This window comes from Pyrus communis, chromosome 4, assembly GCF_041283825.1.
Source record: "Pyrus communis isolate YQ-2024b chromosome 4, ASM4128382v1, whole genome shotgun sequence".
In the NCBI taxonomy this organism is placed as follows: domain Eukaryota; kingdom Viridiplantae; phylum Streptophyta; class Magnoliopsida; order Rosales; family Rosaceae; genus Pyrus; species Pyrus communis.
Window position 1 is genome coordinate 1675200 of NC_142568.1, and position 15820 is coordinate 1691019.

At 38.8% G+C, this 15820-nt stretch overlaps 2 protein-coding genes across 4 annotated transcripts; one reads left to right on the plus strand and one right to left on the minus strand.

Moving 5' to 3' along the window:
- Positions 1–1140: 1140 nt before the first annotated feature.
- LOC137722625 (uncharacterized) lies at positions 1141–4222 on the minus strand. Of its 3 annotated transcripts, none has more exons than XM_068461673.2 (2): positions 3892–4222; positions 1141–3291 (listed from the first exon to the last, which is right to left on the minus strand). In XM_068461673.2, the coding sequence occupies exon 2, from the start codon at positions 3248–3250 to the stop codon at positions 1280–1282; it is 1971 nt and encodes a 656-aa protein (XP_068317774.1). In that variant the 5' UTR covers positions 3251–3291; positions 3892–4222; the 3' UTR covers positions 1141–1279. The 3 variants fall into 3 exon arrangements, with proteins under 3 accessions (XP_068317774.1, XP_068317773.1, XP_068317772.1); XM_068461672.2 differs by having other exon boundaries at positions 1141–3373; XM_068461671.2 differs by having other exon boundaries at positions 1141–3299; positions 3892–4165.
- A 4006-nt stretch (positions 4223–8228) lies between these two features.
- LOC137722498 (protein transport protein SEC23 E) lies at positions 8229–15784 on the plus strand. The gene is made up of 12 exons (XM_068461514.2): positions 8229–9390; positions 9505–9678; positions 10022–10183; positions 11424–11566; positions 12233–12308; positions 12436–12608; positions 12731–12812; positions 13504–13581; positions 14007–14168; positions 14285–14548; positions 14637–14741; positions 14981–15784. Exons 1-12 carry the CDS (start codon positions 8635–8637, stop codon positions 15125–15127), a joined length of 2322 nt encoding a protein of 773 aa, XP_068317615.1. The 5' UTR covers positions 8229–8634; the 3' UTR covers positions 15128–15784.
- The last annotated feature ends 36 nt before the right edge of the window (positions 15785–15820 follow it).

Here is a 15820-nt window from a genome sequence, read left to right on the forward strand (position 1 = left end):
TAAAACTTAAAAATATATAAAAGAAGAAGAGAAAAAAAAAAAAAAGAGAAGTTAAAACTAAACTTGAGATTTCTAATTCTGCTATTAAAATTTTGAGAACTTTAACGAAAAGTTCCTAATATTGTTCATTTTAACGAAAACCTACATTTTTACATTAAAAAGTTAATCATAGTACTATTCATTTTACCCTTTATTTTATCGCTATCATTAAACTCAAAGTTTTCAAACCTTTTTTATTAGTTTTCCTTAAAAAAATTTATATGAACCTAAACACTTATGAATTTGAATATTCCGAAAAATAGAATGAAAATTAAAGTGCATCTAAAGATTCTGAAAGTTCCGAGATTTTTATCCAAATTTTACTAATAAACAAGATTTCAAAATTTTCAAATTTTTTTAGTTATTTATATTTTACTGCAAATGGTCCTTGATGTTTTGAAAACTCACAACTTTCATCATTTAATTTCGAATTTGATCCTCCAATGTTTACTCTCATCAATCACATGGTGCCACGTAGGTTAACATAACACAATCGGAAGGACCAAATTGATGTCTAGGAGAAAACATGGAGAACCAAATTGATCGAACATGCTAATGTCCCTTTAACCACAGTAGTAGAAAGGTGTTGAGCCCTTGCATGACGGCGTAGGTTCAAACTCCGTCGATGACTAATCTAACATCTAATGTAACAAATTCTATCGTTTGACAAAAAAATAAGATCGAATTAACAGATAAAATATATGAATTCCGAATAATATTCTACAAATTTCCAAGGGTACTCCGCTTCCAAAGGTTTCGAAAAATCCAAAATTTCCGAATTTGAAAATTGCGATCCGATCTTATCTAAAAAATTCGGAATGGAAATTGAAACCTCGTTTCCGATAGAATTCGTCGAAAATCCACCTCTATGCCTGTCTCTGTTTTACTCTATCCAAGGAAGTAAGACATAGGTTCAAACCTCAGATTTAGTCTCATTTGGGTCTAGGATCGTATCGGAACCCGCTATATTCAAGTTCGACATTTCTTTTTTCAACATACCTTGCCTTGATTATAGCGGGTTATACATTCCAATTCAATCTTAGAGCGCAGCATTTTTTTTATCTCTCTGCCAAAATGCATAAAACTATCAAAAGAAGAAAGTACCAAGCAAAAGACTCAGGGATGCTTTTCTACTGAAAGGTTATCCCCCAACAAGGAACACTGTAGCATCAACACCAACATCAAATCCACGCACAATGTTTCGTCTTCTTTTTTAATTTTATTCATTGAAATACTTTGCTCACCTAGGGGAAGAAGAAACAAACTGTCTGGGTAAACTAAAAAGATCCTCTCCTTCGAATGGCGAAGTCCACTCTCGGGAGGCCGCGGCTGATGCTTCACCATTAGCAGCTCCATCCTGCAGTCCCACAAAGGAGATGCCGCTCATGTTAGAGGAAGCCGCTCTCATTCCAGGCTGTGCACCCATACCAGTAGGCTTTGGATCATAAAAATTGGGATTGCTCTTCATGATAGAAGGCAGTCCTGTCCACAGCCCGTTGGGCCTTGGCGCAGACAAACCTCTATCCAAACTCCAGTCAATGTTGGTGTAATCCATCTGTCCAGATGAGCCGCCACCTGCGTTCCAGTCTGCCGGAGAAGCTGCCCCTGATGAACCAACTGAACCCAACCCTGAGAAAAGTCCAAGGGAGGAAGCGGCAGCAAGTGTCGGAGATGCACCTGCCCTACTCCATAGATTATTCCCGCGGCTTGTTCCAGGGGATTCAGCTGGGCTGCTTCCAGGAACAAAATGCTGCTGCTGTTGCTGTTGATACTGAAACTGGTGGTACATCTGATTTGAACTCAAATTACTAGGGCTTGGGCTTCTATTGCTAGGCATGTGGGGCACATAACCACCGGCCCTCATAATCTCGACATTAGTAGAAGGATACCAATTCGCAGCGGATCCAGGAGGTGATGAGCTCATACTGGTGGCAGGGACTTGCTTTATATTGACAGATTGAGGGCGCTGCATCATTATAACCGGTTCCCTTACTGTTCCAGGCTGAAGGTTCTTCAACTCACCCCCTACAGCTACATAACGAGTTTCTGTCTTGACTGGTGGAGTTAAGACCTGCAAAGGTGATGCCAAAGAATAGGAAACTGAAGGATTCGATCCCGAATTTGTCAACCTTCTCTCAGCAAGAACTGGTGTCGGTTGGGGTTTCGCCCACTCCAACTTTGGCTGTCCTCTCTTCAGAGGCTGCAGAGTTTTGCTTGCAGATTCTAAAGACCCTCCAACTGCAGCTGCTTGTTTTGTGTAATTAAAGTCCTTGTCATCCCTTCTTTGTTGTATAGTTGGAGGAGGATTAGGTTTTGTTTGTGGCCTCAAGTTATGGCTAACAGCAACAGGAAGCTTGCCATTAGTACCAGATGGAGGATCACCAGTTTCTTCAGGCTTAGTTGATACAGAGGGTGATTCTTGCTTTGATGCTCTTAAGCTTTCAGCAGCCTTCTGAAGATCACCCTCACAGGCTACAATAGCTCTTTCAACCTCCTGCTTTGAGCAATTGAACCGTGTTACCAAATCAGCAATCCGCTCAAGTTCTTCTGATATGTCAATTTTCAAATTATCCCCACCAAAGTTTTGATCCCTTGGCTTATCTGTATCTTCACCACCCTCAAAAAGCCATGCTACTGATTCCTCTACTCTGCCTTCATTCAGTATGAGAGCCATGGTTGCCCGTTCTTGTGAAAACCCCATTGCCACAAGCTGTTGAGCAAGTGCCTCAAGCTTTCTTGACATGAGATAACCACTGCATCGTTCATGCAACTCCTGAGCTCGCCGCTCTTTCTGTCGCTGATGCTTCCTCTCATTCTTCTGACGGATTTTCTCTCGCTTGTCATTGTCAGCTCCTGGCACTGCTTCCTGCTTGGTAGGAGGATTAGATGTCTTATCTTTATGGTCTTCCGACTCACCTGACCAGCTACCGTTATTGGAAACAGAATCATACTCCACTCCGGTAGCAACCGAGCCCCCAGAATGGTCATCTGTTTCATCTATGTTGCGGAAACGACCGTTACTGTGAAGAGGCGACACAGAAGATGTTGGTGATAATTCAAGGGCATGGAATGTTCCTAAAAGTGGATTGTATGCACTAGCTGGGATCCCACTACCTGCATTAGCAGGCCCCGTCGAAGGCTTTATAGGTGTCTGGGTTTCTTTCCCAGCCTTCTTGTCCTTGGACTTAGATCTGGATGATGCTGGAGACATCTCCTCGAAACTTGGAAGCAAGCAAGCAAGCACAACAATTCCTACAGCGCTTCAGATATGGAATTCATGCGCTCAGTACAAACGAAATTGTATCTCGCCACATGTTGTTTCTAACAAATTGTTCTGCGAAAGCAGCATTTCGATACGAAACCAAAGTAACCCATCACACATAAAATCAAAGAATTGCAAACTTTTAGAGTTCCAGTTACACTTTCTCAAACATTTAAGAAAAATTCCTACCAAACCCACATTTTCTTGGCAAAATTCAAGAACATTAATAAATTGGGTGCAAGATTCCTACCAATCAAATCCACGGTCAATTTGAATTGGCATAGAACAAATCACGAATTAAACGGTTCAAATCTTAAACAAAATCCAACCCAAAACACCCAACTAAGTCAAATTTCCATTTATCGAACCAAACAATTGCAAACCCAAATCAGAGAACACCCCAGGCAATTCAATCACAACAACAATTGAAACAAAAACAACAATTGAAATTCGTAAAATAGGAATTCAAAACAAATGTAACAAAAAACAAGAATTGCAATTCGTAAACAAGGAATTCAATCACAACAACAAACGACGGCAATTGAAGAACCAAAAGGAGAGGGCGGTGGGAATCGATTGGGGGAGCGTACCTCTCTGCGTTAGGTGATCGCCGTCGATCTCAAGAGGCGGTGGAAATCGGGTTTCTGGTGGAATGCAAGAATCTGACGCAATTGTGTTCAACGATTAAGGCGAATCAGAGGCCCGGAGAAGGGGGGGGGGGGGGAGGGAGAGAGAGAGAGAGAGAGAGAGAGAGGGCGCAGCGGTTTGGGCGATGAGTTGGGGCTTAGGGTTCGGAATTTTAATTTTTAATTTTAAATGTTTTTCGATTTTCTGGTTTTTGGGTCAAGAGAAAATAGTTAGGGTAAAAAGGATCGGGAGACTTTTAAACATTGGGGGAATGATTTGGTGTTTGGGTGCCACAGCGACCACCACACCGGTTTCGGAGAATTTTTTTTATTTTTTTTTCCATTTTAAATAACAAACTATTTGGTATTTTTATTTTTATTTTGTTACAACAAACTTTTTAAGTATTTTTTACCCAAACAACCTTTTTCCGCAGATATTATTTTAGCTGGATCTTACCAAAAATAAACAAAACTAGAATCACATTTATATCTTGGTTATATTGGATTAATTATTGGGAGTTTTAACGAAAAGCCCACAGTACTGTTTACTTTAACAAAAAACCATATTTTTACACTAAAAAGTCAAATCTGGTACTATTCACTTTACTCTTTATTTTGTCCTTATCGTTAAAACTCAAAATTTTCAAGTCATTTTCATTAGTTTTCCTTCAATTATTTTGGCCAATTGGACATGTTTTAATTAAATATGTTTTGAGTTTTATTTAATTAAAAGGATCCGAGTAACAAGTTCAAGAGGGCAAATGAAGAAGGGCTTGGCGTGTGGGATAAAGCCCATGGCGTCAGAACCTTGCTATGGTGCGGTATAGGGTGTGTATAAATACACCTAAAGTTTTCTCTTATTTGCAAAGTGTAATCACTTTTGTCCCTTAGGGTGCGTTTGTTACACCAGATTATCTCGGATTGAACTAGCTTTAAGGACTAAGCTGGACTGGTCTAGACTAGACTAAGTTGGACTATCTTTGTGAAGCGTTTGATGAAGTGTCAAACTAAAAAGCAAAATAATGAAAATAATAATAATTAGTTCTGTTTATTTTTTTTTCTTTTTCTTTTTCTTGTTCTAGAACACTCTCTTTGGACTAAGAAACCTCTCTCTTCCCTCAGACTTTTTTTCGTCCAAATTCCACAATTCTGGACTAAGAATCTCTCTTCCCTCTCCCTTTTTTTCGTCCAAATTCCACAACTTTCAAGAGTCTTATCTCCTTGAGAGAGAAAACCTGCACATCTAGGGAGGCCAATGCAGCAACCAGATCGACTCCAAGTTCTGCAAGGTTATTTGCGACGAGCACGACATTGAGCCCACTGGAAGGTATCGCGGAGACGCCAGCTCTGATCTCCAGCTCAAAAGGATCAACATCTACTACAATGAGGCATTCGGCGGCAAGTACGTCCCTCGCGTCGTCCTCATGGATCTTGAGCCTAGTACCATGGACAACATCTGATCCGGCCCCTTTGGCCAGATCTTCCGCCCTAACAACTTCATCTTCGACCAGTCCGACACCGGCAAGTCAGGTCAGTTTGATGGTCTTCTTAACATTACCTATTTTTCAAAATTTGTAGTATAAAAAATTGTGCCTAGTACTTAAAAGTGTCTCCAAGAAGACGTCAAAAGTACAACGGGGACTGTTTAGACCAAAAAAAAGGTGGTTTTCTGGTACCTAAAGAGATGCCAAAATCCTACTTAGATTGACATTCTCCATTTTTTGTTGCCAATTTTAAATGCGATGTCAAAATACTTGTCCATTTTGCTGCCAAATTTGATTGCAATGTCAAAATATTTGTCTCATTTTAATCTCACCCATAAATCTCTCATATTAGAGGTGGAGGTTAGCTTTTCTATTGCTTGTTAGTTTATTTGGGGGCTGGCCTACATTGTGGTAGGTGACTGAGCTCTTCGATGACATTTAGGTGTTCGATTCTTGAGCCTATGTGGATAGATTTTTCTCAACGCTGCTTCAAGAAGTCTCGACAGTCATGGTAAACGGCTCTTGATTTTTCCATTCCTTTTGCAAGAAGTTGTCTTCCTCCATTTATCTTGCTTCGGTTTGAAGTAGCTGGGTTGAGAAAAGTCTCGTATTGATCGATATCTTTGGTGAGAAGGTTGTTCCTCATTAAGAACGTTCATGCTAATGACATGTGAACTCTCACATTGGTGGGTACTCATGTGGTGATCCACAGTCACGGGGGCGATAAACTCATAAGACTGAGTCTGTCTAGCCTCGTGGAGCATCTTGAAAAGTTTTTCATATTGTTCTGGAGGATCTCATTTCTGATTGTTATCTTGTTGTTCTGAGCCTCCAGCTCTTCGACCTTGGCCTAGAAGGCAAACTTCTTTCTTTCCTTCCTTCGTTGCTTCACACTAGGCACGAGAGGGGTGTCATTCTGCGTCGTGTGGCTTCCTTCTCTCCCCACGTTGGAGAGAGATGCTTGATCAAAAGAAAGTGTACAAACAACAGAAATTAGCTTGACGAAATTGGTGGGAGTAGGAATAAATGTCCTTCCCACAAACGGTGCCAAATGTTAATGCACAAAATCAACAAGACTTTGGAACAACGTAAAGTGTTAAGTTTGTGACATTCACTCAGCTGCTTTGGTCACCTAGTGATGATAGTATGTAAAGAGATAGAGATAGGGAAGCAACACACAAGATGTACGTGGTTCATCCTAAGTTTGGCTACGTCCACGGATTAGTGCTCATTAATAGTGAAGGGTTTACACAAATACATAGGTTCAAACATAATCATCATTAGTGGGTTCTAATCACGAGTTTAAATACAATAATGGCATTATAAATTAATTGTAGGAGAATGATCTTCTTTTATAGTTGAGGAGAGTCTCCGGCTTTCGTCCGTAGTTGATGTGGGACTCCACATGCCTTATTCTGATGTTGACATATGTCACGTTGTAATTGATAAATTATTTTTTAGCAAGATTTTGGAATAACTAATGAGCCTACAGTTGCTATTTGTACTTATCTTCATTTGAAGAAGATTGAAGGCTAATACTCACAAGGTTGATAAACTACATAGGTTTCAATCTTTTGTCCATTGGGAAACTCCGCATTCGGATTAGTTTAAGCTTAATGTTGGTGGTTGTAAGAAGGGAAGTAATAATTCTATTAGAGTAGGTGGTGTTTTTAGAGATTTTGATGATAAAAGGATTTATGAGTTTTGCGCCAATTTGGGCACATGTGGGATTCTTAGTGTTGAGCTATGAGGTCTTTACTTGGGCTTACAATTAGCATGAAGATTACAGATTGATAAATTACTGATGGAATTAGACTTTGTAGTCACTTCATTTGGTGTTGCAAGTAGCTTGCAATAATCATCCTTTAGGTCCCCTTGTTTTGACAAGCCGAAAATTGCTTTCAAGATCTTGGCAATGCGAACTTCAGCATGTTTGCAGAGAAATTTTTTTGTGGCATACAGTAACTATAGTCTTGATTTAAATTTAGGTAAATTTTATTTTGACACTCCTTATTCAGTTAGTTTTATTTGTAAAGATCGATTTGGGTTGTTCGGTCTAAATTTATTATTAAGTAGGTTTGTTTGGGTTCTTATTCCCCTTTTTTCAACAAAAAAAAATCCACATATTTCTTTATTTTTTCCCTTACTAATTATTTTTATCATTAAATTTAAGAGAAAATTATAACAATGGACCTTCAATTTTAGAGAAAATTATAACAATGCTCCCTCAACTCAAAATTCATAACCATTGGTCTCTTAACTCATCAAAACGTGCAGTTATAGTCATTTTGGTCAACTCTGTAAAAACTTTTGTCAAAATGAATCATATGTCATGAACGTGAGGTTAGAATCAAGGGGCAAACGTGGGAAAGTAAATGCCCAAATTGTAGAAATGGTCAACTTTAGCCCAATTGCAGAAATGGTACATTAGCTTTAACTTAATTGCAGCAATGATTCTTTCAGCACGTCTCGTTTTGACAGAAGTTCTAAAACAATTGATTAAAAGGATCATAACTGCATGTTTTGATGAGTTAAAAGATGAGTGATCATATATTTTTAGTTGAGAAATCATTGTTTCAATTAAATTAAAATTGAAAAGCCATTACTCTAATTTCATCTAAATTTTAACCCACTTAATTTTATAAGAAAAACTAATGAAAAAAAGTTTGAAAATTTTGAATTTTAATGATAAGGACAAAATAAAAAGTAAAATAAATAGTACCAGAATTAACTTTTTAATGTAAAAATATTCGTTAAAATGAACAATATCATGAGTTTTTCGTTAAAACTCTCAATTTTACAAGCATACACAAAAACATTTTAATTTGACATGTTCGGAATAGAAAATGAATAACGGCAGCCACGCTCCTACACACGTACAATTTCGTAACAATCCTTGATTCAGATCATCCCCCCCGCTTTCTCTCTCTCTCTCTCTCGATCGAGCAGCCCCTAAAACGCATCTCTTTAAACTCCATAACACATATCTATTTTCTCGACATCTCAGAGAGCCTCTCTCTCTCTGACCTCTGCGAATTGCGGTGACCCCTTTTCTCTCTCCTTTCTCGAGGGGTCGTCGCCTCCTCTGTCCACTCTCCTCCTCTCTCCCCAGAAAAAGGATAAAATTTTGAAAGAAAAGGAACCCAGAAAAACAGGCTTCCAATTTCAATCCGATCAAACCCCAAAACCCCAATTCGCATTCAGGGAGCTGAGAATTTGAAAGATGTCGGAGATGGCGAACACTGACGCGGAAGGGATCGACGGAGTTCGGATGACATGGAACGTCTGGCCGCGCACCAAGGTGGAGGCCAGCAAGTGCGTGATCCCACTGGCCGCCTGCATCTCTCCGATCCGCTCCCACCCTGACATCCCCACGCTCCCCTACGCGCCGCTCCGCTGCAAGACCTGCTCTGCCGCGCTCAACCCTTTTGCGCGCGTCGACTTCACCGCCAAGATCTGGATCTGCCCTTTCTGCTACCAGCGCAACCACTTCCCGCCTCACTACGCCGCGATCTCCGAGACCAACCTCCCCGGTGAGCTATACCCTCAGTACACCACCCTCCAATACGCTCTGCCGACGGATTCCTCTGCCCCTCAATCTCTGCCGTCCCCGGTCTTTCTCTTCGTGCTCGACACGTGTATGATCGAGGAGGAGATGGGATATGTCAAATCGGCGCTCAAAAGGGCAATTGGATTGCTGCCCGATAATGCGCTTGTTGGGTTCGTTTCGTATGGGACCCAAGTTCAGGTCCATGAATTGGGGTTCTCTGATTTGTCGAAAGTGTATGTCTTTCGGGGGAGTAAGGAGATTTCAAAGGAACACGTTTTGGAGCAATTGGGTCTCGGCAATTTGGGTCGGAGACCTGGTCCAATTGGTGGCGGAGGGTACCAGCTGAAGGGGGTACAAAATGGACTTCCCAATGCTGGTGTGACCCGGTTCTTGTTGCCCGCTTCGGATTGCGAATACACATTGAACACGGTGAGATTTTAAGTGTGATTGATTGGTTTCTGTATTTGTGTGTTTGATTCTAATAAATGGTGTTGTTGATTCTTCGGTTCTGCTATTTGGGTTTGAATTGTTGTGAATTTTCAGTTGTTGGATGAATTGCAAACGGACCAGTGGCCTGTGCCGCAAGGAAGCCGTGCTTCCAGGTGCACAGGAGTGGCTTTGAGTGTTGCTGCCGGGTTACTTGGAGCTTGTGTGCCTGGAACTGGGGCTCGCATTGTAGCTTTGGTTGGCGGTCCATGCACTGAAGGGCCTGGCGCGGTAAAGCTTTAGAATTCTATTCTGTTTTCAATTTGATGTTCAGGAATGCATGCAGATGTGAATCTAAACGCATATGATAACAAATGTTGACAGGTGTTTTTGGCTGCCTTCGGCTTCCGTTTAGCTTGCTTGCTTTTCTCTGATGATTTAAATTACAAATTTTGAGTCTTTCTGGTCTTAAATTACTTCGGAAATCTACAATCGTTGTGCATTACAGTGTATGTAGGCATAATGAAGGGGATGGTTCCATTGGTGCTTATTATCACTTAGTTTTATATACTTCAGTGATGCGATTTATTCAAGTTTTAGACAATAAAGATACTGATTTACAAAAGTTATGCAGATTGTATCGAAAGATTTATCAGATCCAGTACGTTCCCATAAGGATCTGGATAAGGATGCAGCACCATACTTTAAGAAAGCAATCAAATTTTATGAAAATCTTGCAAAGCAGCTGGTTAGCCAGGGCCATGTCTTGGACCTGTTTGCATCTGCACTCGATCAGGTCTTTCTTTGTTTCAGCAATTATTCCTGTGGTTCTGGCCTTTTTTTTTCCCAAGCATAAACTTTATCATCAATTCAGTTATTAGGGCTTATGTTCTTGTTTGTGCATGGTTGAGCTGCATTAGCATCCAGACTGTTAACATAGCATTGTTGACCATCAATCAAATTTCCATCACTGTTGTTCATGGATTGCTTGCGTTTCTCAATCTGTATGTCGCTTCTCTGAGGCATTAGGTGAACCATTTGTGATTCGTTGATAGAATCAAATGAGCATTGTATTCAGCTTTGGACAATTTGACAATGCAACTTCACAATCATGTGATCGACTCCAATGCAGTCCTTAATGGCCTTCCTTGGATATTGGTGACTAGATTAAGTTCTTCTTAAAATTTATCACCTAACAGAAAAATTTCTGGTCAGAATACTGCTTGTTAGACTCACCTTTGCTAATTTAGTGGGTTATACTTCTTTTACTACATAGGTAAGGTTTAATTGAAAATTGGAAATAGTAAGTTTGAAATGTAAAATGGTTGAATGCCAGGCCATGGCTTCTTCCTTATTGCTGTATGAAATCGCTAACTAAAGTAGAGTCACAGATGTATACCCGTAGTTTGGGATCCTTTTTAAATTTGTCCATGAGCTATTAAAGCTGCAAAGGATCAGATGCACTCACGTTTATGTCTCAGAATCTAATGTCTATTGATTTTTCTTTTCTTATGATAGTTCAGAGTTAAGATAGAAACACCACTTTTCGTGCCTTAATTTATGTTTCATTCTTTATTTGACCTCAGGCGGATTATCGAGAAAAAAACAGTATATAATGGTAACTTAAAACTTCAAAGTGTGGGAAGTAAATTTTGAATTATGTTTGTTGAATGGTGAAATAGCAATATTATAATTATTGGAATGATCACCATACTCTAGTTCCTTTTTTTTTTTATAGGTTTGGTCATGCAATGTGAGTTCTCAGTGTGTAATTCATGAAATTTGTCTTAGTTCATTGCAGTATACACACTCACATATATATATTTAACGGTCATTATCGTCAGTTTTAATTTTTTTTTTTCAAGGCAAATTTGTTTGCTGGAATAAGAACTGTGGATATGTGCCTATGGTTCTGCAACGAATCTTAAGATATAATTAGTTTGTAAAACTGTGTATTCTTCATTTGTTTTTAAGAAATTTATGCACCTGGATTGTATTTTAATTATGCATTGACTTGAGGCAATTCTTTTGTGTAGGTTGGGGTTGCAGAAATGAAAGTTGCAATTGAAAGAACTGGTGGGCTTGTTGTTCTGGCAGAAAGTTTTGGTCATTCTGTATTCAAAGACTCTTTCAAGCGTGTTTTTGAAGAAGGGGAACAGTCGCTTGGCCTTTGTTTCAAGTAAGTGTAATAATCATTAAACATATGGATGGACCTGGTCTTTGTTCACACTTCACATTTTGAGTTCATTATAATTAGCTTGGCAATCAACTTTAAAGTTGTATCGCTAACCATGTAGCTGAATTTGACATGCTCTAGTGATGCTCCAAATGTGATTCTTGTAACTTGTTATTTTGGTGATACACCTTGAGCATAGTTATAGGAATGTAGCTATGGCTTGAGAATCATATTCCTTGATTTTTGACCTTTAAGCTTATAGAAGATGCGTTCAAATGCTACCAATGATACTAGCTGGCTCTTTTCAGTTTCTTTTTCAATACACACGATTCTTTTTCTTGTCTTTTCCTTTTTCATTTTGGGTCGGTGGAAGAATCGAAGAATAGAGTGAGAAGGAGACCCATAAGGTAGTGTATGATTGTTAGCATTATAATATCTGAAGGTGAGTGGCTGCTTGTTATATGTACCAGTGGCCTATTTATCATTATATGGGATTCCTATTGCTTATACGGTCATATCCCTTAGGTTAGGTATTTGTACTCCCAATGCCTTTTTCATGTGCATGGACATGTTAAAAATTCTTTTCCTTTTTTTACTTCTCTATGCTTTGACTTTTATCATTAACAAATTTGTGTTCAAACTCTAATTACATGACATTATTTGTTTCAGTGGTACGCTTGAGATCAACTGTTCTAAGGACATAAAAATTCAAGGGATTATTGGACCTTGCACATCTTTGGAGAAGGTTGGACCATTTGATGATTTAGAGCTTGTATTTATTTGCTTTTGTGGCATAATGTTTAGAGTCATTGAAATGTATTTGGTTTACACGTGTTTGGGGAGTTTGATGTTAAATTTTCCAAGCCTGGCAGAAAGGACCTGCTGTTGCTGATACCGCTATAGGGGAGGGGAATACAACAGCGTGGAAAATGTGTGGCCTTGACAAGAGTACTTGCTTGACAGTTTTCTTTGATTTGTCATCTAGTGATCATTCAAATACACCGGGGACTGTAAATCCACAATTGTATCTGCAGTTTCTTACAAGGTATGCTTGAAGATTGTATCACGACCTTCAACGATGAAACATCTTATGGAACCCTTTGGTTAAATTTTTCTTGTTAGTTCTATGTGAAGACTGAATTTTGGGTGCTTTCTTTGTAATTGCAGTTTTCAAAACCCTGAAGGTCAAATGATGCTTCGAGTGACAACAATTACTAGACAATGGATAGATAGTTCAGTTAGCTCAGAGGTTATTTCAGTTTCTCTCATTTTTTTGTCAAAATATTTGTTTAGGTTGTAAAATAGTTTAGCCTTTGCTATAGCTGGTGAAGTTTGGTTCTTTTAAATTCACCTTTTTCCTTGGATATCATAAACACCCTTGTTCACGTTGCATGATTGTGCTGTGACACATTCACACACATGTACTTCCTTTTATTTAGATAAACGAGCAAGGAAAAACTATTCTGCTTTCTCTTTTCCTTTTTAATATTTTTCTGTTAATCCTTTTATTAAGTCCAAGTAAGAGTTGGATAATGGAGAAAGAATACAAATGTTTGTAAAAAGGTATAATATGGTTTCATCATTGTGCGAAAATTGTGAAATTGGTTGGAGCGTGGATATATGTACAAGTGTGAGTATGCATTTTGAATAAACAGTACTTATTATTTTGTTCTTAGTTGCCAATGTTTGTTGTATATCGCCAAAAAGAAATGTATCATGTTCTAGCACATTGATTGGTTTCCTAGAGTTGTTGAATTGTCATTTTTCTCTTTGCTTGTTAAGGCTGCTATCAAATAGTTGGCCATGTAATAGGAGCCTGAACCTTGTGTGGAATGATATGTTTTCTTCTTAGTTATATTTTCTTATGCTGCCAATTGATTATTAATTACCGAGCTTGACTGAAAGGATATCACTGACACAGAGGGATCTTGACTTTACAGGAATTGGTTCAAGGATTTGACCAAGAGACTGCTGCTGTAGTAATGGCAAGAAAAACTTCCTTGAAAATGGAGTCAGAGGTAGCTCACAGCCATTCTCATCTTCCATTATCTTGTATATCCCTATTGCACACCTTTTCCAATTTGTTATGTTCATATCTCACAACTTCGGGTTAGAAGGTATCCTAAAGTTAAGCCTTAAATTTAATTGATATCAAATTCTTAACACAATTTATATGTCTTGCTTTCTTAGTACGCCAATTTTTATCTCAGGACTGTTGATATATCAAACTTTTAGTCATCGTTTCTTTAATTTGATTGATAGCAAATTCTTAACACAATTTATAGGTTTTGCTTTCTTATAATATCTTGAGCTTTCTCCCTTATATTGTAGATTACTTGTATTTTGTTTGTTCTTCACCGATGATTTTTTTTTTCTTGAATTATTTTTCTTGTAATTTTCAAGTATAGAATTCTCAAAAAAGGTTTGACGTTGTTTCATATAGGAATCTTTTGATGCTACACGATGGTTGGATCGAGGACTTATTCGCCTCTGTTCGAAATTTGGTGATTATCGAAAAGATGATCCATCGTCCTTTACTTTAAATCCCTCTTTCTCATTATTCCCTCAATTTATGTTTAACCTCCGACGCTCACAATTTGTGCAGGTAACCATGATTGCTCCTCTCCTTTTCATCTCTTTTGTTTTGATACTAATATCGCAAACTATTGCTAATATTTTATCTTTTTTCCCACTTTGGGATCTGAAATGGTTTGTTTGCAGGTTTTCAACAACAGCCCAGATGAAACAGCATATTTTCGCATGTTGTTAAATCGGGAAAATATCAGCAATGCTGCTGTCATGATACAACCATCATTAATATCATATTCATTTAATTCGCTGCCTCAGCCAGCATTGTTGGATGTGGCATCCATTGCAGCTGACCGTATTCTGTTGTTGGATTCATATTTTAGTATAGTCATTTTCCATGGAATGACAATAGCACAGTGGCGTAACATGGGATACCAGAATCAGCCAGAACACCAGGTATGAATGCTAAGTTTATGATTCCCGGACTGGTGGTGTGCAAATGTTGTTAATGTCTCAACTTACTGTGTACATATTTTGTGTCCAGGCATTTGCACAACTACTGCAAGCTCCCCAAGATGATACACAATTGATTGTTAGGGACCGTTTCCCTGTCCCTAGATTGGTGGTGTGCGATCAGCATGGCTCCCAGGTTTTTAACTTTCTTAAAATCTTAGTTTTAGTTTCTTGCTTCCCCAGTTGCATGGTTGATAGTTTTGATCTGGGCTTGATCTTAATTTGTTAGAACTTACAATTTAAAAATTTTGGTAAACCGTTTGTGTAGAGAGTGCTCATTTGGTATATACTTTGTTGTTGTTGGTACGAGAGGGCGATGACTAAAATTTTATTTTTTCTGAACGCCTACTTATTTTCTACTGATATGCTCTGCAGGCAAGGTTCTTGTTAGCAAAGTTGAACCCGTCAGCAACATACAACAATGCGCATGAAATGGCTGCCGGTTCAGATGTTATCTTCACAGATGATGTAAGCCTTCAAGTTTTCTTTGAGCATCTTCAGAGGCTGGCAGTGCAATCTTGAGAGAGCCAGGTAGAATTTCGAATTCTGCAGCTACACTCGATTTTGGTGCGGGGAAACTCGGTTTAGATTTTCAACCCCCTCTCGTCCTCCTGTTCCATTCAGTTGCTTTCCTTTATTTCCAATGTGTCTAAAAGCAAGAGGTCCCACCCCCCACATTCTTTTAATAAGGAAAAAAAAGCTCACAACATTCTTTGGGGTGCGGGGAGGGTATTTAGTGCTTCCTTTTGGTAGAGTAAGGGACACGAAAGGCCAAATGTGTTTGATATATTTGGAAAGAAAGGTGTGTGACAGGAATGTGACTTAAAGAGCGAGCGTTCCTGCTTCGGTAGCACAGCCAAGTCAGGAGGATATTTTGTGAGATGTTATCTTTACATTTTCTGCATTCAACGAGGTCAGGAGGTACTTTCTTGTGTGTTAATTTTTAAGTTATATGCTCTTGTGGGTTCATGAAGCTTAGGCTGTATTTGCTTTTATTTTTAACATATATTACGCCCAGAAAAGGAAGTGTTTGGATTCATTCAGGTTGAAATTGAGGACATCCATGTTACCGGATATCTGCCGTTATATTGACTTCCCAATAGAAATGTTATAGTTACAACAACAAAGCCTTATTCCACTAATTGAGGTCGGCTTAAATGTTGTCGTTCATTTGCCAAATTTATATGTGAAGTGTTGAGCTCGTTTCCTCGATGT